Genomic DNA, 19552 nt, shown 5'->3' with positions numbered 1-19552 from the left:
TAATTGTTAGTAGTTAAAGGGATTTGACTCCTTTTTTAAATACTTTATTGAGATATAATTCATATACCATAAAATTAAGCCTTTTAAAATATACAATTCACTGGTTTTTAGTTTATTTAGACAGTTGTGCAACTATCACCACCATCTAATGCCAGAACATCTTCACTTGAAAAAGAAACCTCTACCCGTTAGTAGCTCTGACTTTATGGGTTTACTTATTCTGGACATTCCATATAAATGAACTCCTACAATATGTGGCCTTTTGTGACTGGCTTCTTTCCCTTAGCATAATGTTTTCAAGGTTCGTCCACATTGAGGATATTTCAGAACTTCATTCCTTTTATGGTGCAATAGTATTCTGTTGTATAGATACACCATATTTTATTTATTCGCCAGTTGATGGCCATTTGATTTATTTTTACTTTTTGGCTATTATAAATAATGCTGCTATGAACATTTGTGTACATGTTTTTGTGTGGACATATGTTTTCATTTCTCTTGGGTATGCATACTTGGGAATGGAATTGGTGGGTCATATGGTAACTCTGTGTTTAAGTTTTTGAGGAACTGCCTGTTTTCCCGAGTGGCTGCAGCCTATTACATTCTTACCAGTAGCAGTTGAATGTTCCAATTTCTCCACATCCTTGCTAACACTTGTTACTGTCTGTCTTTTTGATTATACACATTCTTGTGGAAGTGAAGTGGTATCTTACTGTGGTTTTGATTTGCATTTCCCTTATGGCTAATGATGTTGAACATCTTTTCATGTGCTTTTTGGCTATTTGTATATCTTCTTGGAGAAATGTCTCTTCAAGTCCTCTGCCCATTTTTTTTTTTTTTAAGATTTTTTTTTTTTCCTTTTTTTCCCCGAAGCCCCCCGGTACATAGTTATATAGTCTTCATTGTGGGTTCTTCTAGTTGTGGCATGTGGGACACTGCCTTGGCGTGGCTTGATGAGCAGTGCCATGTCCACGCCCAGGATTCGAACCAACGAAACACTGGGCCGCCTGCAGCGGAGCGCGCGATCTTAACCACTTGGCCACGGGGCCAGCCCCCCCTGCCCATTTTTGAATTGAGTTTTGTCTTTTGGCTGTTGAGTTGTAGGCCTTCTTTATATATTCTGGATATCAGTCTCTTATTAGACATATGATTTGCTATTTTTCCCATTCTGTGGGTTATCATTTCACTTTTTTGAGTGTCCTTTGAAGCACAGAAGTTTTACATTTTAAGTTCGATGTTTCTGTTTTTTCATTTGTTGCTTAAGCTTTTGCTTATGCTTTTGTAATTAAGAAACCATCGCCTAATCCAAGGTCATGAAGATTTACACCTATGTTTTCTTGTAAAAGTTTTGTAGTTTTAGCTCTTACATTTAGGTCTCTGATTCATTTTTAATTGATTTTTGTATATGTTGTGAGATAGCCAGGCTTCCAGCTTCATTCTTTTGCACGTGAATATATAGTTGACCCAGCACCATTTGTTGAAAAGACCATTCTTTTCCCATTGAAGAATCTTGGCACCCTTGTCAAAAATCAGTGGACCGTATATGTGTGGGTTTAATTTTGGAGTCTTGATTCTAATCCACTGTTCTATATGTCTGTCCTTATGCCAATACCACACTGTTTTGATTACTGTAGTTTTATAGTAAGTTTTGAAATTGGGAAGTGTCTGTCCTCAACTCTGTTCTTTATTTTTCAAGATTGTTTTGGCTCTTCTGGGTCCCTTGAATTTCCATATGAATCTTAGGGTCAGCTTGGTAATTTCTACAAAAAAGGGAGTTTTGGTATTGATAAGGATTATGTTAAATCTGTGGATTGATTTGGGGAGTTTAAATCATTTTGTGGATCTGCTATTTGCTTGGGAACTACTGGCTAACTCAAGTACCTAAGCATCTTGGCTTAAAAAAAAATACTGTGGAAGAGCCAGCCCTGATGACCTAGTGGTTAGAGTTTGGCATGCTCTGCTTTGGTGGCCCGGGTTCAGTTTCCAGGTGCAAAACCCTACCACTTGTCTGTCAGTAGCCATGCTGTGGTGGCAGCTCACATAGAAGAACCAGAAGATCTTAGAACTATCCACAACTATGTACTGGGGCTTTTGGGGGGAAAAGAAAAAAGGAGGGAGATTGGCAACAGATGTTAGCTTAGGGTGAATCTTCACCTGCAAAAATAAAAAATATATTGTTGTTTTAATTTATTAATACAGTAGGCTGCCTTGGTGAAACACTGTAATTCACTGCTAGGCTGGAATTGGACTTTTCAGGTTCCAAGAGAGCAAATAGCTATTTGTATAGCTTGTAGGTTGACGTCTTGTGGTATGTGTGCTTTTGATGTGAAAGTTTGCTGATCCCTTGCATGTTTAGAAAAAATGTGGTATTCTGGTTAACACGCATTCTGATTAATGGAGAATTAGCAGATTCCATATATGAATGTTTAATTATCACAGAGTTAGAATATGTTACAATAAAATTGTGACATTAAATTTATATAATTGTTACTATTATTATTTTTAGAGTTGTCAGAGGATGTTTTAGGATCTTTTAGTTCTATGGGGGCATGTGAATATCAGTTATTATTATACTCTTAAGTCAGTTCATTTACCCAACAAATAATAATAAGGTGCCAGACACAGAGAAGGATAGACACAGTCCCTGTCCTCATGGAGCAAATGGGGATGTCAACATTAATCAAAGGGCCCTGTGAAATTACAGCTGATACAGTGCTAGGAAGAGATACACGCTCGCTCTCTCTCCTTTTGTGTAGATGGATATATGCTATGACGGCAAGTGCAGTGTGTCGTAAAGGGATTTGACTAATCAAAGAGGTTGGAGGAGGCTTCTTGAACTGAGCTCTGAAGGAAAATGGGAATTGAGGGAAGAATGAGGGAAAAAAGTTCCAGGGAGTCGGATGAACTGGTTGGTGTGATGTGTCAGGGTACTCTGGTAATATTCTGGCTGTTTATAGCTTTTCAGAAAGAGCATCTGAAGACTCGACTCTGGTCTTACTCTGTCCCTTCAGTGCCTCGTGACTTTGAGCAGGTAACTTACCCTTCTGAGCTCGTTGACTTACTGTCTTTAATCTTATGAAGCAGCGTATAGCCATTTTTATTCAGAGATACTTATATGAAAAAATACAGAAATCTAGGCTTTTGATTGATTTTATTTATGTAATTCAAAATCATTTTTTTTTCACGACCTTCCATGGTTGATTATTTTGGATTGCAATACTGGCAAATTGAATATTTCTTTGAACATTTTTCCTAGTCTTTGAAATTAGTATTCACTTCAGTTCATACATAGTCCAGAAGCTTCCAGTCTGCAGGGGAGCAGGTAGGGATGTAACTGATTCAAGGCAGGTCATAATGAATGCTGTAATTAGGCACCAGGAGGAATTGGGAAGACTTCTTGAAGGAGGTAGAATTTTACCGGCCATGATTGACGGCAAACATGGTGGTTGGAGGAGAAATTCCAAGTAGAGGAAATGGAGCAAAGGCACACAGCCAGGAGAGTACAGGGGGTGGCTGGAATTCCGGGCAGGTGTGGGTAGATGAGCCCAGAAAAATAGGTGGGGGTCAGGTCGTAGGGGCTTGGAAAGTCAGACTCTGGAGTCTGGATTTTATTGCCTCTGCTCTGCGAGAGGCTTTTAGAGTTTTTTTGTCTTTTTTTTTTTTTTTAGGCAGAGGAGTGGGATTTATTGGATAAAGTCAGTTCTCCTTTAAGGTGCTAATAAGGGCCACCTGCTTACATGTCCAGCTTCCTCTCCACACTTGAGCCATGTTAAATTCTTTTTCTTTTTTTTTTTAAAGATTTTATTTTTTCGTTTTTCTCCCCAAATCCCCCCGGTACACAGTTGTATATTCTTGGTTGTGGGTCCGTCTAGTTGCGGCATGTGGGATGCTGCCTCAGCGTGGTTTGATGAGCAGTGCCATGTCCGCGCCCAGGATTTGAACCAACGAAACACTGGGCCGCCTGCAGCAGAGCGCACAAACTTAACCACTCAGCCACGGGGCCAGCCCCCATGTTAAATTCTTTTAGATTCTGATTGTGCCAGGGTGCCATGCTTTCTCTTGGTTTTAGGCCTTGTGTGTTGCCACCACCTTGACTTAGAAGGTGCACCTTCCTTCAAAACATGTGTATACGTACATATATGCTCTTCTTTGCTGATGGGCCTTGTCCTCTGGGTTTCACCTTAAATGAGACTTGTCCGAGAAGCCTTCTTGACCTTGTTGCTCTTTTCAGAATATGTTGTGTACCCTTCCTGTGTGCACCGCTAGCACTCTGTGCTTTTCCTGATCATAGCATATCTTGTTTGTATTGGAGTTGCTTGTTTACTCCTATTCTCCGTCAGTTAGATGTACATCTTTTTCTTTTTTTTTCTTGCTGGGGAAGATTAGCCCTGAGCTAACGTCTGTGCCAGTCTTCCTCTATTATGTGGGTTGCTGCCACAGCATGGCTGATGAGTGGTGTAGGTCCGTGCCCAGGATCCCAAACCTGGGAACTCGGGCCTCCGAAGTGGAACACCCTGAACTTAACCACTATGCCATGGGGCTGGCCCCTAGATGTACGTCTTTAGAGGTCAGAGACTTGAGTACTGGGCACCTAGGATGGGCTTGGTAAATTGATTGAATGGATGAATGAGCACAGAGGAAGGACTGGAGTTGAGAGAAAATTGCTCCTGGCGAGAGTGTCTGTGGCAGTGGGTCAGAGAAAGGAGCTAGCGTGGCTGAGTTGTATGTGTGTGTGAGAGAGAGAATTTTGTGACAGATTGACTGCGGGCCTTGACAGATGAGAAGAGTTGGAGGTAACTCCTAGCTTTCAAACCTCAACAGCTGGAGTTAGGTGAGGCCATTAACTGATACAGAGAATATAGGAGGGATGTGTTTTGGGGAGACTGGATGCAAATGTATCGGTTCTGTTTTAGCTATAATTGGGGTACATAGCATGTATGTATACAATATAACATTGGAAATGTGGTTGAAAGACTAGGAAGGCATTCATATCACCCTGTTTTTCCTTCTTCACTGAACTTTCAGAGGGCAAGAAAGCCCTGGTGATGGAGTCTGTAGAGGTCAGCCTCCTTGGCATGGGGCAGGGTGGGGAAGGGTGGTGAGTAGGTCTGGAGGGGCAAATAGAGATATGCTGGCACTGCCTCTGGTAAAGCATATAAACTTCGTGAAAGTAGGGACCTTGTTTGTCTCGCTCATTGCCATATGTCTTGCCCAGAACAGTGTCCATTGGTTGAAAGAATGAATGAATCAGTTCAAAAGAATTAAGAAAAGTTATAGTAGTGAGTGAAATTGTCATGGGAGAAGAGACGGGACTTGAGGGCAGAAATGTGGTGAATGCTCCATTTAAGTGTCACCAAAGGAGAGAGGACCAGTAAAGACTGAGAGGGAATGGTCGGGGAGGTAGTAGAACAAGAAGAATATGAGGTCAGGGATGCAAAGGGCACAGGGTTGTAAGGAGGTTATCAGTTGTAATGCTGCAGAGAGTTTGAGTAGAATGAAGACTAAGAAAAAGGTATTGATTTTATCAATTTGATAGTGAGTTGAGAGAATGAGAAAGAGGTAGCTAGAGGGCAGATAATTCTTTCAGATTTTGGTGGTCAGTGCAGAGTGCAAATGATAGTGAAATGATTGATCAAGTCCAAGGTGAGAAAAGAAATTACTGGGACCCGATGGACTGTGGGTATATTGGTTATCTATTGCTGCTGTAACAAATTATCACAAACTTAATGGCTTAGAACGGGACACATTTATTTGCTGATCCTGTGGTTCAGGAGTTCAGGAAGGGCTTTGCTAGGTCTACTGCTTCAGGGCCTCACAAGCCTTCAGTCAAGGTCTTGGCCAGGGCTGGTGTCTCATTTGAAGGCTTGACTTGGGAAGGATCCTCTTCTAAGCTCCCATTTGAAGGAGTCATTCTTGTGGGCTGTTGGAGTGAAGGCCTCAGTTCCTCGCCACATGGGCTCCTCCAACATGGCAACTTGCTTCATGAGAGCCAGCAGGGGAGAGAGCCTGCTACCAAGACCAAAGGTGTGATCTGTGTTGCCTAATCGTGGAAGTGATGTCCCATCACCTGTGCTGTGTTCTGTTGCTTAGGACCAAGTCACTAGGTCCAGCGCACACTCAATGGGAGGAGGTTACACAGGGGTATGTGTGAATCAAGATTTGTGGATCATGGGTGGTCCACCATGAAGTTTATCCACCACAATTGGGAGGGATGATGGCACAGTTCTTTAGCAAGAAGCGCTGTAGGATGCAAATGGCAGGATGGGAGTTTTTAGAGAGGGAAGTTTTGGAGGTGAAGTTCCAGATGAAGGTTCGGATACAGTTGTGTTGGTGATCCTTCTCGAGAAAGCTTCCATGCCCTGTCCCTTCATCCCCTAACAAGGGGGGTCGGTGCTTCTTGAAGTGTGCTCTCCTGTTAGATGAATTAACAGACTGTATTATAATTGCCATTGATAAACCCTTCTGTCTTGCTAAAATTGAATTATTTACCAGCAAATTCCTGGCCAGTGGAGGTATCTCTCCTTCGTGCCTTATGATGTTGTTGAGGGTCAAATGAGGTAATTCATATGGAAGTATTTTATAGACTGTAAAGTGATACACAAACAAAACTACTACTTTTTTCCCTATGTGTAGTAGAACACATGGACTTTAACATGTATTTTTCTTGTTAACTTGGGTTTATTAGGTTGTAGCTACGTTGTTGAACTGGGCTTTATTTAATACTGTGGTATTTTTAGGGCCTTTTGAGTAGAGTGTTTGCTTTTATGATAAATGACTCCAAACTGCTGTATGTTTCAAGTCCTTGTATGCAGTTTTTATTGTTTTAAAAAAATCTGTCCTTGCTGTCCCTTCTTAGTCTTTTGCTTCTGTTGATTTCTAGCTATCCTTTCCTCTCTCATTTGTTGCTTCTGCTCTTCTGTGGGCTTGGCAACCTGATAATTAAGCTTATTAGAACTGTGAGTAGTTTAGTAGTAATCAAGCTAGGTGTTTGGATCGGAGAGCCCTTCTCCCAGTGAAGTGTGTGAGCTTTTGTGCGTGGCCTTTGTAAAAATCTCTTTTGGCCTCAGAGTGTGTCTTGGCTTCCTTCCTAGTTCTGGCTCTGCTGGGATTAGGTGAGATTCCCACATAGATGAGTTCCATTCAGGGAAGAGCGGCTGCCATTTTCTTGGCATACGCCTCATTGCTCTGTTATGAGAAACAGTGTCATTCTCTCCTTTAGTTTTGATGAGGTTTTATTTTTTGGGGCAGTAGCAAGTAGTGATAGGTGATGGGTGGTCTGTGGTTCATGGACCAAAAACTATTTGAGAAGCACAGAAAATCTTTCTACCAGATCAACATCCAAGCATGTGTAGTAGCATTCTGTTCTCTTGCTAGCCTTTCCTCTAGGATGATGACCCCCGAGCTTAGATTACTAGATATTCTTTGATATTCCTCAGTGTCTACATTTGCTTTAGCTTTTCTGTCAGAGCAACTTGAGTGCTTCTTCTGCCCAGACTTTTGCGTTGTTTCTTTGTGGAGAGCATTAGTGTGTTGTTGGAGAGAGAGCACGTGTTCTTGTGGAAATCGCACAGGAGTAGTGTAGGAAGACCTGCTCCTGGTGTAGTTCTGCTCCTTCCTCACATGGGGCTCTTGGCAAGTGTCTGTGCCTTGGTGTTTCCATTTCCAGAATAGACATAAGGTCTGCTCTGCTACCTGTTGGGACCAAAACTAGATTTTATATATGAAAATGCTTCTTATACATACATTAATATCACAAAGAATATCACATAGAATTGGGTTGATTTTGTTGCTGTTTTATAGTGCTGTTTGAAGAGTTAAAAAAATTGATGTCATTAGTACTAGTAATGATAAATGCTGCTAAAACAATGTAATTTTAAATTTTATATAGTTTTTTTCTGGATATGTTCTACTGGAATCTAGTTGTACAAATGTGGACGTTTAATAAGTGCTCTTTGATTATTTTTAGAATATTGAGTCTACTGGCTTCCTAGCCAAATTAAATTTATGAAAATTCTAATGATGCTGTGATTTATATCTAGAAAGAATAATTTTTTTTTCCGTTCTGAAATCACTTTAAATATGCTTTACATGAATCTCTGGTGGTAGTGAATCAATTAATGTGATTTCTCAGGTCCTAAATCAGGCTTGGTATATTGTAGTATTACTTCCTCTGTAAGCTTCTTAGACCTTCAGCTGTTTTGTGGTCTGTTTTAGCTACTTGTTTGCTTTTGAACTCAATTCTAGGTGTTGAACTCAATTTGAGAGCCTAAAATGGTTTGTGCCCCAATTACCTTAGAGGTTACTGCTTCACTTTTTTATTGAGCCCACCCCAGTAGTGTGAAGTCAGCCACCTATCAGACGGTTTTCCTTTTAACTTGAATACAAACTTTAATTTTGTCTCTGTCCCATAGGAGAGTTGTGAGGGTTATTATAGTAGCACTTACAGTATATTTTAAACTTCTTGAAAAGTGGCACTATGTGAGCACAAAATATTTTTGTACTGTGCCACGTAATTTTATTCCCCACTAACCCTTGTGGTTCAGAAAAAGGATGAAGTTACTTGTGTTTAGATGTACATGTTGGTTTTCCAGTCTTGGAGTTAATTAGCCCAGTTTTATGGAGTGTCTCCAGAGCAGGGCCTTTGACAGACTCTGGGCTCCTTTTTGTTTAGCAGGCCTGTGCTCTAGCCAGACATGGTAGTATTGGCTCTGTTGGTGTCCCTGAGCACCGGTGAGTATTTTTACCCCTCAGTTCTTATGAGTGGGTCTAAAGTAGCTTTTGTCCTATTGCTTGATTGTTCAGAGGCCAGAGGATGGGTGGCAACTCAGGGTGGCCTTAGGAGAGGAGAGAGAGTCTTAAAAAGACTGATGGTCTTCAGTGAGTCCCACTGTCACCAGGGAAGAGATGGGACCACTCTTTTTCTTTTCCATGAACTTTTGGGCATGTTATTCATCTATGAATTTAAGAAATATTTGAGCTCTTGTTATGTGCCACACATTAAGTATTAAGTACCAGAGATACTGGGATGAAAAGCCAGACATCCCTTCAAGGATGCCCTTGATGTGTCTTATTTTGAGTATGTTAGAAAAATATTTATTGGAGAAGAAAAACTACTAGATTGGTTTTAGATGTTGAATGGCCTTAGGGGTGAATGGTGGAGCTGTAGGTTAACAGAAGACATTTCTGAAAGGAATGACTCTTCTGTAATTAAAAAAAAAAACAATTACAAATGGCATTGTGACAGAGACTGCTAGCTGATCAGGAAACACATCTCCTCTTCCTCGGCGTGTGGCCAGACTGCATTTCCCATCCTCCCTTGCAATTAGGTGTGGCTTTTTGGCCAAGTTCTAGCCAATAGAGTGCAGCAGAGAAGTGTGCCACTTCCAGGCTTGGCCTGTGAAACCCTCTGGTGTAGTTATCTATGCCCTTTCCCTCCCTGCTGGCTGTTGCAGAAGAGCCCAGTGACCTAGGAAGGCTCCTACTACAAGATGGAAGGAGCATGGGTGCCGGAGCCGCTGCTTGGTGGAGAGCTCTCCACAGATGAGGAACACCTGTTTTGGACTTTACACGAGCAAGAATTAATGTTTATGGTATTTGAGCCGTGATACAGCTTGTTCTAAGAGTTAGCCTCCCTAACTGATCTAGGTGTGATACCTAGAATGCTAGGCAAAACTGGTGAGTTTAGTAAAGGTGCTGAGAATTTTGGACTTTGCTTTAATTTTGATTATTTGTATGTCATGTTATGTGTAATGACTAGTGAATTTCAAGAATCGATTTGTCATGATAAAATATATGACAGTTTTTTTTTTTTTTTTGAGGAAGATTAGCCCTGAGCTAACATTTGCCGCCAGTCCTCCTCTTTTTGCTGAGGAAGACTGGCCCTGAACTAACATCCGTGCCCATCTTCCTCCACTTTATGTGTGGGACGCCTGCCACAGCATGGGGTACCAAGCGGTGCATAGGTCTGCACCCGGGATCCAAACTGGCCAACCCTGGGTCGCTGAAGCAGAATGTCCAAACCCAACAGCTGCACCACCGCGCAGGCCCCTGACAGTTTTTTTTAATGTATCACTTCTAATTGATACAAGTGGTTTATTGTGTTCAGTGTGGCCTCTGTCTGTCTTTGATTTAATAAGCTATGTAGATCCTCAGTTAGCTTTAAAGAGACTCTATGGAGACTTAAACATTCTCAGTCCTTATTTCAGAGAACTGTAAATGCAGTTTTCATTATGCTACTTCTCTGTTCAAAAGCCTGTACTCACTTCTTCTTATGTAGCATTTTGTTCCATTTATTCCGTCATCCAAAAACTCTATACATGTGTAATGAGGGTGGCTGTGTGTAACACCCAGACCTGGGTTCTCTGAAGGGGGACAGAAATGAACAAAATACAGTGTGTGCCTCAAACAGTTTGTGCTTGGTACACAGATAGTTACTGAGGTTGTAGACTGTTAGCATCTACTCCTCATTTTAGCCTTAAGAAATCACGTATTATTTCTTTATTATAGTTTTTTAGTATTGTCTCCAACTAGATAGTGTACTTTTTGAAGGCAGGGAATATGTTTTATAGAGTTTCTGTGTCTCCCCTCTTGGGCACTTCTTGAGATGCTGGGCACTATACTTAATTGAGTAACCATCCTGTAGTTTCTCTCAGTTATCTTGCTTGGGTAGTCTGCTGTAGTTGTCTATGATAGTTTGTATTAACAGACACAATTACTTCTTTAGTCTATTAGGAATTCATGGAATTTTGCAGTGGGAGTATTGGGACTAGAAGGATCATTTTTTAGGTTGAATTCCTGAATTTTAGATTGTCTAGTTCCCGATACTCAAGGTGTGGGCCTGAATCATGGCCTGGGCATCACCTGGGGGCTTCTTTGAGGCACAGTCTCAGGCCTCACTCAGACCTGGGAGTCAGAACCTGGATTTTAATAAGATCCTTAGGTGGCCCACATGCATGTTAAAGGTGGAGATGTGCTACTCAAGGTCAACCTCCCATTTTAATTTTGAGAAAACTAGGAAAGCCAGAGAGTTGCCCAGAATCACACAACTGTGTATTTCAGTGGTTCCCATCCTTGGGTACATCCTGAGATTACTTGGGAATGTTTAAAAAATACTGATGTCTGGGTCCCATCCCCATACGTGCTGACTTAACTGCTCAGATTTGCAGTCTGGGCATCAGAATTTTAAAACTCTTCCTAGTTGACTAACATGTAGCCAAGCTGAGAGCCACTCATCAGGTTAATGAGAGAATCCAGGTTTTGTGATGCTCCAGTCAAGTAGTCCCTTCACTACACACGCACACACGTGTACATTCAGAGACCAGTGCTTTCCCTACCTGAGTTTTCACTATAGGACACCACTCTTTTTTGTGGTGAGGAAGATTGCCCCTGAGCTAACATCTGTTGCCAGTCTTCCTCCTTTTGCTTGAGGAAGATTGTCGCTGAGCCAACATTTATGCTAATTTTTGTCTATATTGTATGTGGGACACCACCACTGCATGGCTTGATGAGTGGTGTGTAAGTTTGTGCCTGGCACCTGAACCTGTGAGCCCCGGGCTACTGAAGTGGAGCCTGCAAACTTAACCACTACGCTGTCGGGCTGGCCTCACACCGCCCATTTTTTTTTTTTTTTTTAAAGATTTTATTTTTTCCTTTTTCTCCCCAAAGCCCCCTGGTACATAGTTGTATATTCTTTGTTGTGGGTCCTTCTAGTTGTGGCATGTGGGACGCTGCCTCAGCGTGGTTTGATGGGCAGTGCCGTGTCCGCGCCCAGGATTTGAACCGACGAAACACTGGGCCGCCTGCAGCGGAGCGCGCGAACTTAACCACTTGGCCACGGGGCCAGCCCCTCACACCGCCCATTTTATTTCCTTCTCTGCATTTATCCCACTTACCACCTACTTCCCCCACTGGCATGTGCCCCACAAGGGTAGGACCTTTGTCTTGTTCACTGCTGGGTTGCAGCCCCTAGGATAGTGTCTGGCACATGTTAGGTGCTCGTTTAATATTTGTAGAACAAATGGAAGGAGTTATGATAAAGAGGGATGCATCCTAAGAGAGGGAAACACAGGCTACTCAGCACCAGTAGGACTGCCTAACTCAGTCAGCGGACAAGAAGTCCCGAGTTAGACTTCAGACTCAGCCAGGGAGGGCAGCGTGAAGACTTGCTGCCAAGGGAGGACTTGAACCTAGGTCTGCCTGACTTTAGAGCTTATGCTTTCCCCACTTTGCCTGTTGTCCTGTGGACACAGAGGTCAGCTCTTTGCCCCAGGCTTCTTGGCAGGAGTTGGTGGAATTGGAACACAGCACTCCAGTTTTCCAGACCCTCAGACTGGTGCTCCTCCCTCCACTCCCTCTCTCTGGCTCGCTATTATAAACAGACTTTTAGCAATAGATCTCAAGGGCTCCATGACAGAACCCAGCTCAGAGTCTGGCACATGGGTATTTAATATAAGGTAGCCATTTCTTACGTGAGTTTTCTTGTGTTTTGGCTTATTTGCTTTGAGAACCTGTATTTGTTTTTGAGGATAGAATGACATTTGATTTCACACTCACGTTCTGTGAGTGAGTTTCTTTCCTGGTTAAATGAGCTATTTATTAAGACTTGGCTTATCATGCCAGTACTATAGAGAAAACATGGTTGGTTGTTCATGATGTTTCTCTTACGTTATTTTTAGTGTTTAATTCTTACAGTTTGATATTGGGTCTATTCTACCACTAATTTACCTATTATCCAACTTTGAAGTAAGGTGTAAAAGTCTTTTTGTATGAAGCCATTCATTAGTGTGTCCCATTGTACATTAGTGATTTTTAAAACTTTTGATGCTAAGACTATTATTGTGATGTCTTGATAAGAGGTAAACTTAAGCTGTTTTTGGTAATAGGAAGCCATAAAATGTTAAGCCTTGAGTGTAAGACTTTCTTTTTGACATCATAAAATTTTAAGTTTCAATTCAGAAACTATGTTAAGGTGAGATGTTGCATTAATGTGGTTGGAATGCTCTTGCTGGCAACTCGTATAGCTGTTTCATGAAGTAAGAGTACTGCTGACTTGACATCAGCCACTTTTCACGATGTGCTGTAATTCCATGCTCCTCGTCATGGGATGAAACTACTGTTGAATTTTCCAAAGGATATATGAATTATGAAGTTAGTCCATAGTTTATAGGGAGAATCCTTGGGCCCAGATGTTACACAGGTTGTTACTACAGATGCTGCCACAGGTTGCTAATCAATAGTTATTGCTCTTGATTAAATCAAGTAGAAGAAGGACAGTAAAAGTCCTGGAACAAGAACTTACTGAAACAGAAAATAAATAATTAGGGAGTTGATGGTTATCCTGGTAGCTAGGAGTCACATTGTGGAGAAGGACTTATTATGTGTGAAGTACTTATCACGAATGTTAAGGGAGAGGAAAATTAAAAATTCATAGAAGTCAAGTTTAGTCAGATTTCAACACTTTTGACACACAAAACTCAGGCAATCCTGTTTGTTCTTAGAAAATGTTAACATTATTAGAGATTATCCTTATTAACCGTAATGATGATAGCATTTTGCATTTGCGTGATGGTTTTGTATTTAAAGCACTTTGTATGCAATATCCCTTCTAATTCTCCCAACAACCCTAGGAGTTAGGATAGAGAGGTATCATCTCTACTTCTTTGAACAGAGTAATAGAGAAAGGTTAAATTACTTCCAAAGGACAGCTAGTAAGTGGGAGAACTGAGCTTTTTGTATTTAAATATAAACTATTGAGAGTGGTTGTTGAACTCATAAACTATCCTTGGTTTTCTGAGTATATAAATATATGGTTTATAATGAAAGATGAATAATATAAAAATTTATTTAATACTGCAACTTAACAAAAAGGATATTCTTAGGATTGGAAAGTAATTGGCTGGCAAGAGTCAAAGAAATTTTCTTTTTCTTTTTTTTTAAAGTTACCGTTGTGTAGGTTTTATATGAACACTTTAATTTTATCTACATGAAGCATCCTGAGAGCAGAGACGTGGTCTTCCAACTTCTTCCTGACTTATTACGCCTGCCGTATGTTAGTCGGGACTCAGTACAGTATTTTGATGAGTCGGATCTTGGGCGTACGGTTTGGAAATGGTTAATAATGTCATTGAGCATTGACTGAACTGCAAAATGAATATAGCATTGGTTTTTCTTAGTAAAAATTTGCTATATGTAAAGCACATACGCTCCCTAATTTAAAAATGTTATACAAGAAATAGATGTTCACCAGTATATATTTTTTTCACACACATGTATTTTAAATTTTGAGACACATTTATGCCTACAGAAAAATTGCAGGGGTAGTGCAAAGAACTTTTTCCCCCAACTATGTGAGAATAAGTTGCCAGTAGGTCTCATCACCCTCAGATACTTGGTGTATTTCCTGCAAACACGAACAGTCTCCTCCCTAACCACAATACAGTAATCAAAATCAGGAAATTAACACTGAGACATTTGTACTGTCTAATCCTCAGATGCCAGTCCACTTGTACCAGTTGGCCCAGTGGTGACCTTTATAGAAAACGGTCCACCCAGAACCCGGGGTTGCATCGGTTGTCTTTTCAGTCTTCTTTAATACAGAACAGTTCTCGGGCCTTTTTGACTTTCATGACTTTGATGCTCTTGAAGATTACAGGCCAGTCACTTTGTGGAATGTTCCTCAATTTGGATTTGTCTGATGTTTCCTCATGATTAGATTCAGGTTTTGCATCTTTGGCAGGAATATCACAGAAGAGCCAGTATATATCTTTTTCAAAGATTAGTTTTACATTTTATTTTCTGTTTCCTTAGAGCGTTTCCCAAAGTGTATTCTGCGGAACTAGCACCTACTGTGTTCTCAACACCGTGCCACCTATAGAAGGTAGGATTCGAAAAGCTTTTGACTTACAGGAAGGGGTGGGCTTGGCAGTGAGAGTAATTCCATCACCGTAGTGCAGTGGAAATAGCCTGTGACCAGGACTTAGAAGACCTGGGTTCTGCCTTTAACTTGCTGTGTGATCTTAGATGAGTTACTTAATCCTTCTGGGGATAGCAATATAATACTCCTGTCGTAACGTTTCTGTGAGGGTTAAAAAAGGCAAAGCATTTAATCACATGGAAAATTCAAAGCTCTCTGCAAATGTTAGATACTAATACAACAGATCTATAATTCCAGTGTCCAGTTCCAGGTGAGGTAGAGTAGGAGCTGTGTGGTATTGTGGGAAAAGCCACAGGATGTGTTTGAATCCCATTTGAGCCACTTACTAGATGTGGCTCTGAGGCAAATTAATCTAAACCTCAGGTTCTTCATCTGTAAAACGGGGGTAGTTATGTTCTGATGGGTAATTGTGAGGATTAAATGAGAGAGCGCAATGTAAAATCCTTTCTGGATGCCTGATATAGAGTCCCACAAATGTTTACTCTCTAATAAATAGTAGAAAATAAATTTACTTGATCATATGTAGATCAAATTGAAATTGAATGGAATGAAGCAGGAGAGGATGCCCTCAAACTCAAATTGAAGCAATCGATTGCAAGGTTTCTGTGCTCCCACTTCACCTGCCCCACCCATGTATTTTTAGATTGAAAATGTACATGCGGATAAATAGTAAGAAGTTTATTGATCCTGAGTTATGAGTTGACCTAAACCTGGTCCAGAGATTTGGTAATATGATTGACAGGGAGAGGGTAAATCTGGGCCCCCTGAAAATGGAAATGGTGAGATTTGATGATCACACACTCTTAAGAAGAGAAAAGAAATTGTTAAATAGCAAAAGTAATTATGTTTTCTATTAAAAAAATTATTTTTGTTTTTTAACCTTAAAAAATCTTTTGGATAATTACAACTGAGCTTAATTCCTTTTGGAGAATTTCTTTGGAAAAGAATAAAGAGAAATCATACCAATGCTTTCATATAGTTGGTGCTTAATTAATATTTATTTTGGATGAATAATAATTTGAAGGTCTTAGGTTCGTAGTGGCAATATTTGCTGCTGTGAGCCCTCTGCTGACTTGAATATCACAATATGTGCTTATGTTTTCCTGATTCAGTTCCTATCCTACTAATTAATCTAAGTACATAACAATTAGAGCTAAACAGAAAATTGTAGAGCTTCCTTTTCATTTTACCACTCCAAGTTGTTGATCAAATATATTCCCAGTAAGATTTAACAATTTGGTATACGGTTATACCAACTTATTTTGAACAGTTGGTTTAGAGGTTGAGCGATTAATCATAATCAAGTTGATTGAATAACAGTGTTCATAATTATTCACAGAACCAAGAATTATTTAATTTTTATTAATTATGAATCAAAATGGGCACATCAGTTCCAGGTTAGAGTTATATAGTTATAATTTACCTTGCAGAAGTCAACAGTGTATTCCAGGGAAGAGGTCAAATACATTTCCTTGGATTTACATAAAGGATTTGGCAATGTGAATCTCAATTTTTAGGAATAAAACATGAAAACAAGAATTCTGCTTTTTCCTTAATTAAATGAATGAGCATTTTTATACATTTTAGAAAGTTTAGTTAAATTATACTGTGCCTCTAAAATTATTATTTGGAAAATATTTGAAGGTTGACTGGAAAGGATGGTTCATTCTCTAGAATTATAGCTGTCAGCCAGACATATCATCTGTCAATTTCAAGAGCTTCACTAGTTGTTTTTATTGTGAAGTAGGTTAGAAAATTATTTTGTAAAGTCATATATCATACATGCATATTTTGCTAGATAATGATAATGAAATGTTTTACTGTATTTGGTTGACACTTCGATTTTGCAGTGTCAAAGTTTATCTATTTGGATTAAATGCTGAGATGTGGTTGAAACCAGTGTATACCTTACTTTCACTGTTGACGCAAGATACTGTTATAATCCTTGTACTAAGACAAGGACTTAAAAACTGCCACATGTATTTATCAAATTATTATATCATTTGTATTTATTCCAAAAACATTAAAAAGCAGCTTTTAATTAAAAAAACACAATTTTATGCAATGTAGCCATGTGAGCAGTTCTTTTCCAAGGTGAAAACAAAGTTACTCTTTATCACTTTTACTGGGAAAACTGAAATTAGAATATATGAGTTTTAACATTTTGCCTGAGTTCCTAATATTCTTTTCCTAGTATTAAAATTGCCATCTTCATAATGCACAGTGGGAAAATTTACCCATTGTCATGTTTCTTAAAAACATCCAATTTATATTCAGCATAAACCTAAAATTCTGGAAACAGCAGTTTAAAAACTGATTAAGGGGGACCCATTGGCCTGTCATACTCTTATTCCTTTTGAACTCATGGCTGCACATCTCCATAAGGTGTTATATTTAGAAACTTGATTGAGACAGTGCTACAGCCGTTCTCCTTTTCCTCTTTAAAAGCCTTTAGGCCGATTCTCTACTGCCTGGTTTGGTGTCAGAGTGGAAGACAGAAGCCTTTTCTATAGCAGTTAGTTGTGCTGTTGAGAAGAGTATTCTCTACACACACACACACACACATATGAATATACATACACATACATACAGATGTATGCTTTATATGTGACATGACAGCTGGGTTCCTCAAGGAGGCTAAAAACAGAGATAATTAATATAACGTGGTGATCACAAATATAGAAATTTATATTCTGTTGATTATTCAAAATTGTACTTTAAATAGTTTTCTCAGAGATATGACTAGTCATATACAGTTCAGAGTAAACCCATTGATGTACCTAGCATAGTACTGTTTTCATAAAAGGCAACCTGTATATGGTGAATATTTGAATTGAGTATAGATGTTAAAATTTTACCTCTACTTTCAAAATTGTACACAGCATGGGAGATTTTTAAAAATGAGAATAAAATCGCTTTAGGGGAAGAGAGAAGGGAGGTAAAGGCTCATGTGATTTGGGATTCTGTGCTTTAAAGTTTTATGGTCCATGGTGCCTCCCTTGGGATGATGAAGTGCAGAGAGCATGCATAAGCACATACAATTACAAAGGTTTTATAGTGTGTAATTAATACAGAACTTTCTATGAATTTTTAGTTGAACACGTCTTTTTTGGTTTCAAAGCATGATTTTTAAAAGTTTAATTTTATTTTGCTATTAAATTAAAATTTCTGGATTCTTAAAACAGTTTTTAAGTTTTTGAAGTTTTAATACTCCTTATAGAAATAGCGGATGGGCATTATAATTCAATTGGTTGTATAGTTCATGGACCAAAAAAGATTTAGTATGCTAAAACTCAGAAGGTCTTCCCTATAAAATATTTCCGTATGATGTAGTAAATTTTCTTAGACTTTATTTCTATGCCCAATATTTTCTTGTTAAGATCTTTTTCCTTGAGAAGAAATGTGTTAATCAAATGAAAAATGTTTGGAGAGGATTTTATTGTAAATGTAAAAAATATTTTTTATTCTTTTATGTTTTTCACGTGTTCAAAAAAATAGACCATGCTAAACAAAATTATAGTAAATGATTGGAAAAATATCTTGTATTTCATTTTTAATATTATTAACTAATACCTGTATGCTTATATAAGGTTGTTTAAATGTAAGACATTTTAAGTTATTGAATAGCAGTCAATTCTGTAGAGATTTATGCCTAGAGGAGAATTAGGAATTATCTGATTCTCCTTGATTTGGGAAAACTGAAAATATTAAGTAACTTACCCAAGGTCACACAATTAGAAAGTAGCAGAACTGGGCCAGAATGCTGTACTCTTGCCTTGGAGTTCAGTGTTTTTATTATACCCTGTTAGTACCAGAATAAATTATTTCAACTGTGACTTTCAGGAGCAAATTCAGTCTTCAGTATTTTTATGTATCTAAAGGGTGCAGTGCATAAGCTCCTTGGTACCTGCTTATGCATTGCACCCTTTAGATATTGGGACTTCGTTTTAGTATTAAAAAAAATTGGAGTTATTTGAAGCTTTGACCTAAATGTGCCAAAACTGGCAAGAAATTTTGAGCCCAGCAAAGGGACTTTGTTACAGCAGAGAAACAAAAAATGATATGTAAATAAATAAATGAATGAAACAAAACATAAAGGAAATCCATTCTAGAAAATATCATGGAGACTGATTATCAGGTAGTTAGACATACCATCTAGTATGAAAGTAATGAACTTTTCTCTCTCTAGTTTAGAAGAGTTACAGTTTGATGAAATACATTAGTTATATGTATATGTAAATCAAGTTAATTAAAATGGTATGTTGTTAGGTTTAGGCTAGAAAGGCCAGCCTCTGTATTACCTAGGTAGCTAATGGCAGGTTTAAGTTCCTTATATTTATGAAATTTGTAATTGTTTTTGAAAGGATAAGTCTCATTTGTATTCTAGGGGATGAAGCAGTATTAATTTATGAATAAGTCATATTTTATTATCATTCTTCTTCCTTAAAAAACTTAAGAACTTTTTCAACTGGTTAATAGAAGATTTCTGACTTTTGTTAGGTTAAATTATTTTGCGATTTTGTTGTACTTCATAGGAACCTTTAAAAGTAACTTTCTGATTATGGGCAGCTGCTGGGATAGTCCCTGTTCACTGGCTTATCCTGGAGCAAAAGCTCGATC

The 19552-nt window shown here is 39.0% G+C and overlaps 1 protein-coding gene across 28 annotated transcripts in view; it reads left to right on the top strand.

Annotated features, from left to right (window-relative positions):
* The window catches only part of CAMTA1 (calmodulin binding transcription activator 1), an 854855-nt gene that overhangs the window by 15433 nt on the left and 819870 nt on the right, over window positions 1-19552 (top strand). For 20 of the 28 annotated variants that reach the window (XM_070511184.1, XM_044769589.2, XM_070511181.1 and 17 more), the window contains 2 exons: window positions 2958-3031; window positions 14806-14875. The exons of 1 other annotated variant lie outside the window; for it this stretch is intronic. In XM_070511184.1, coding sequence (XP_070367285.1) covers window positions 2958-3031; window positions 14806-14875 — 144 coding nt within the window. The remainder of the gene's footprint in view (window positions 1-2957; window positions 3032-14805; window positions 14876-19552) is intronic. 7 more of the 28 variants (XM_044769588.2, XM_070511183.1, XM_044769590.2 and 4 more) reach the window with 1 other exon arrangement.

Source organism: Equus asinus, chromosome 5, assembly GCF_041296235.1.
Source record: "Equus asinus isolate D_3611 breed Donkey chromosome 5, EquAss-T2T_v2, whole genome shotgun sequence".
Taxonomy (NCBI): Eukaryota; Metazoa; Chordata; class Mammalia; order Perissodactyla; family Equidae; genus Equus; species Equus asinus.
This window is presented reverse-complemented; position numbering and strand designations above follow the sequence as displayed.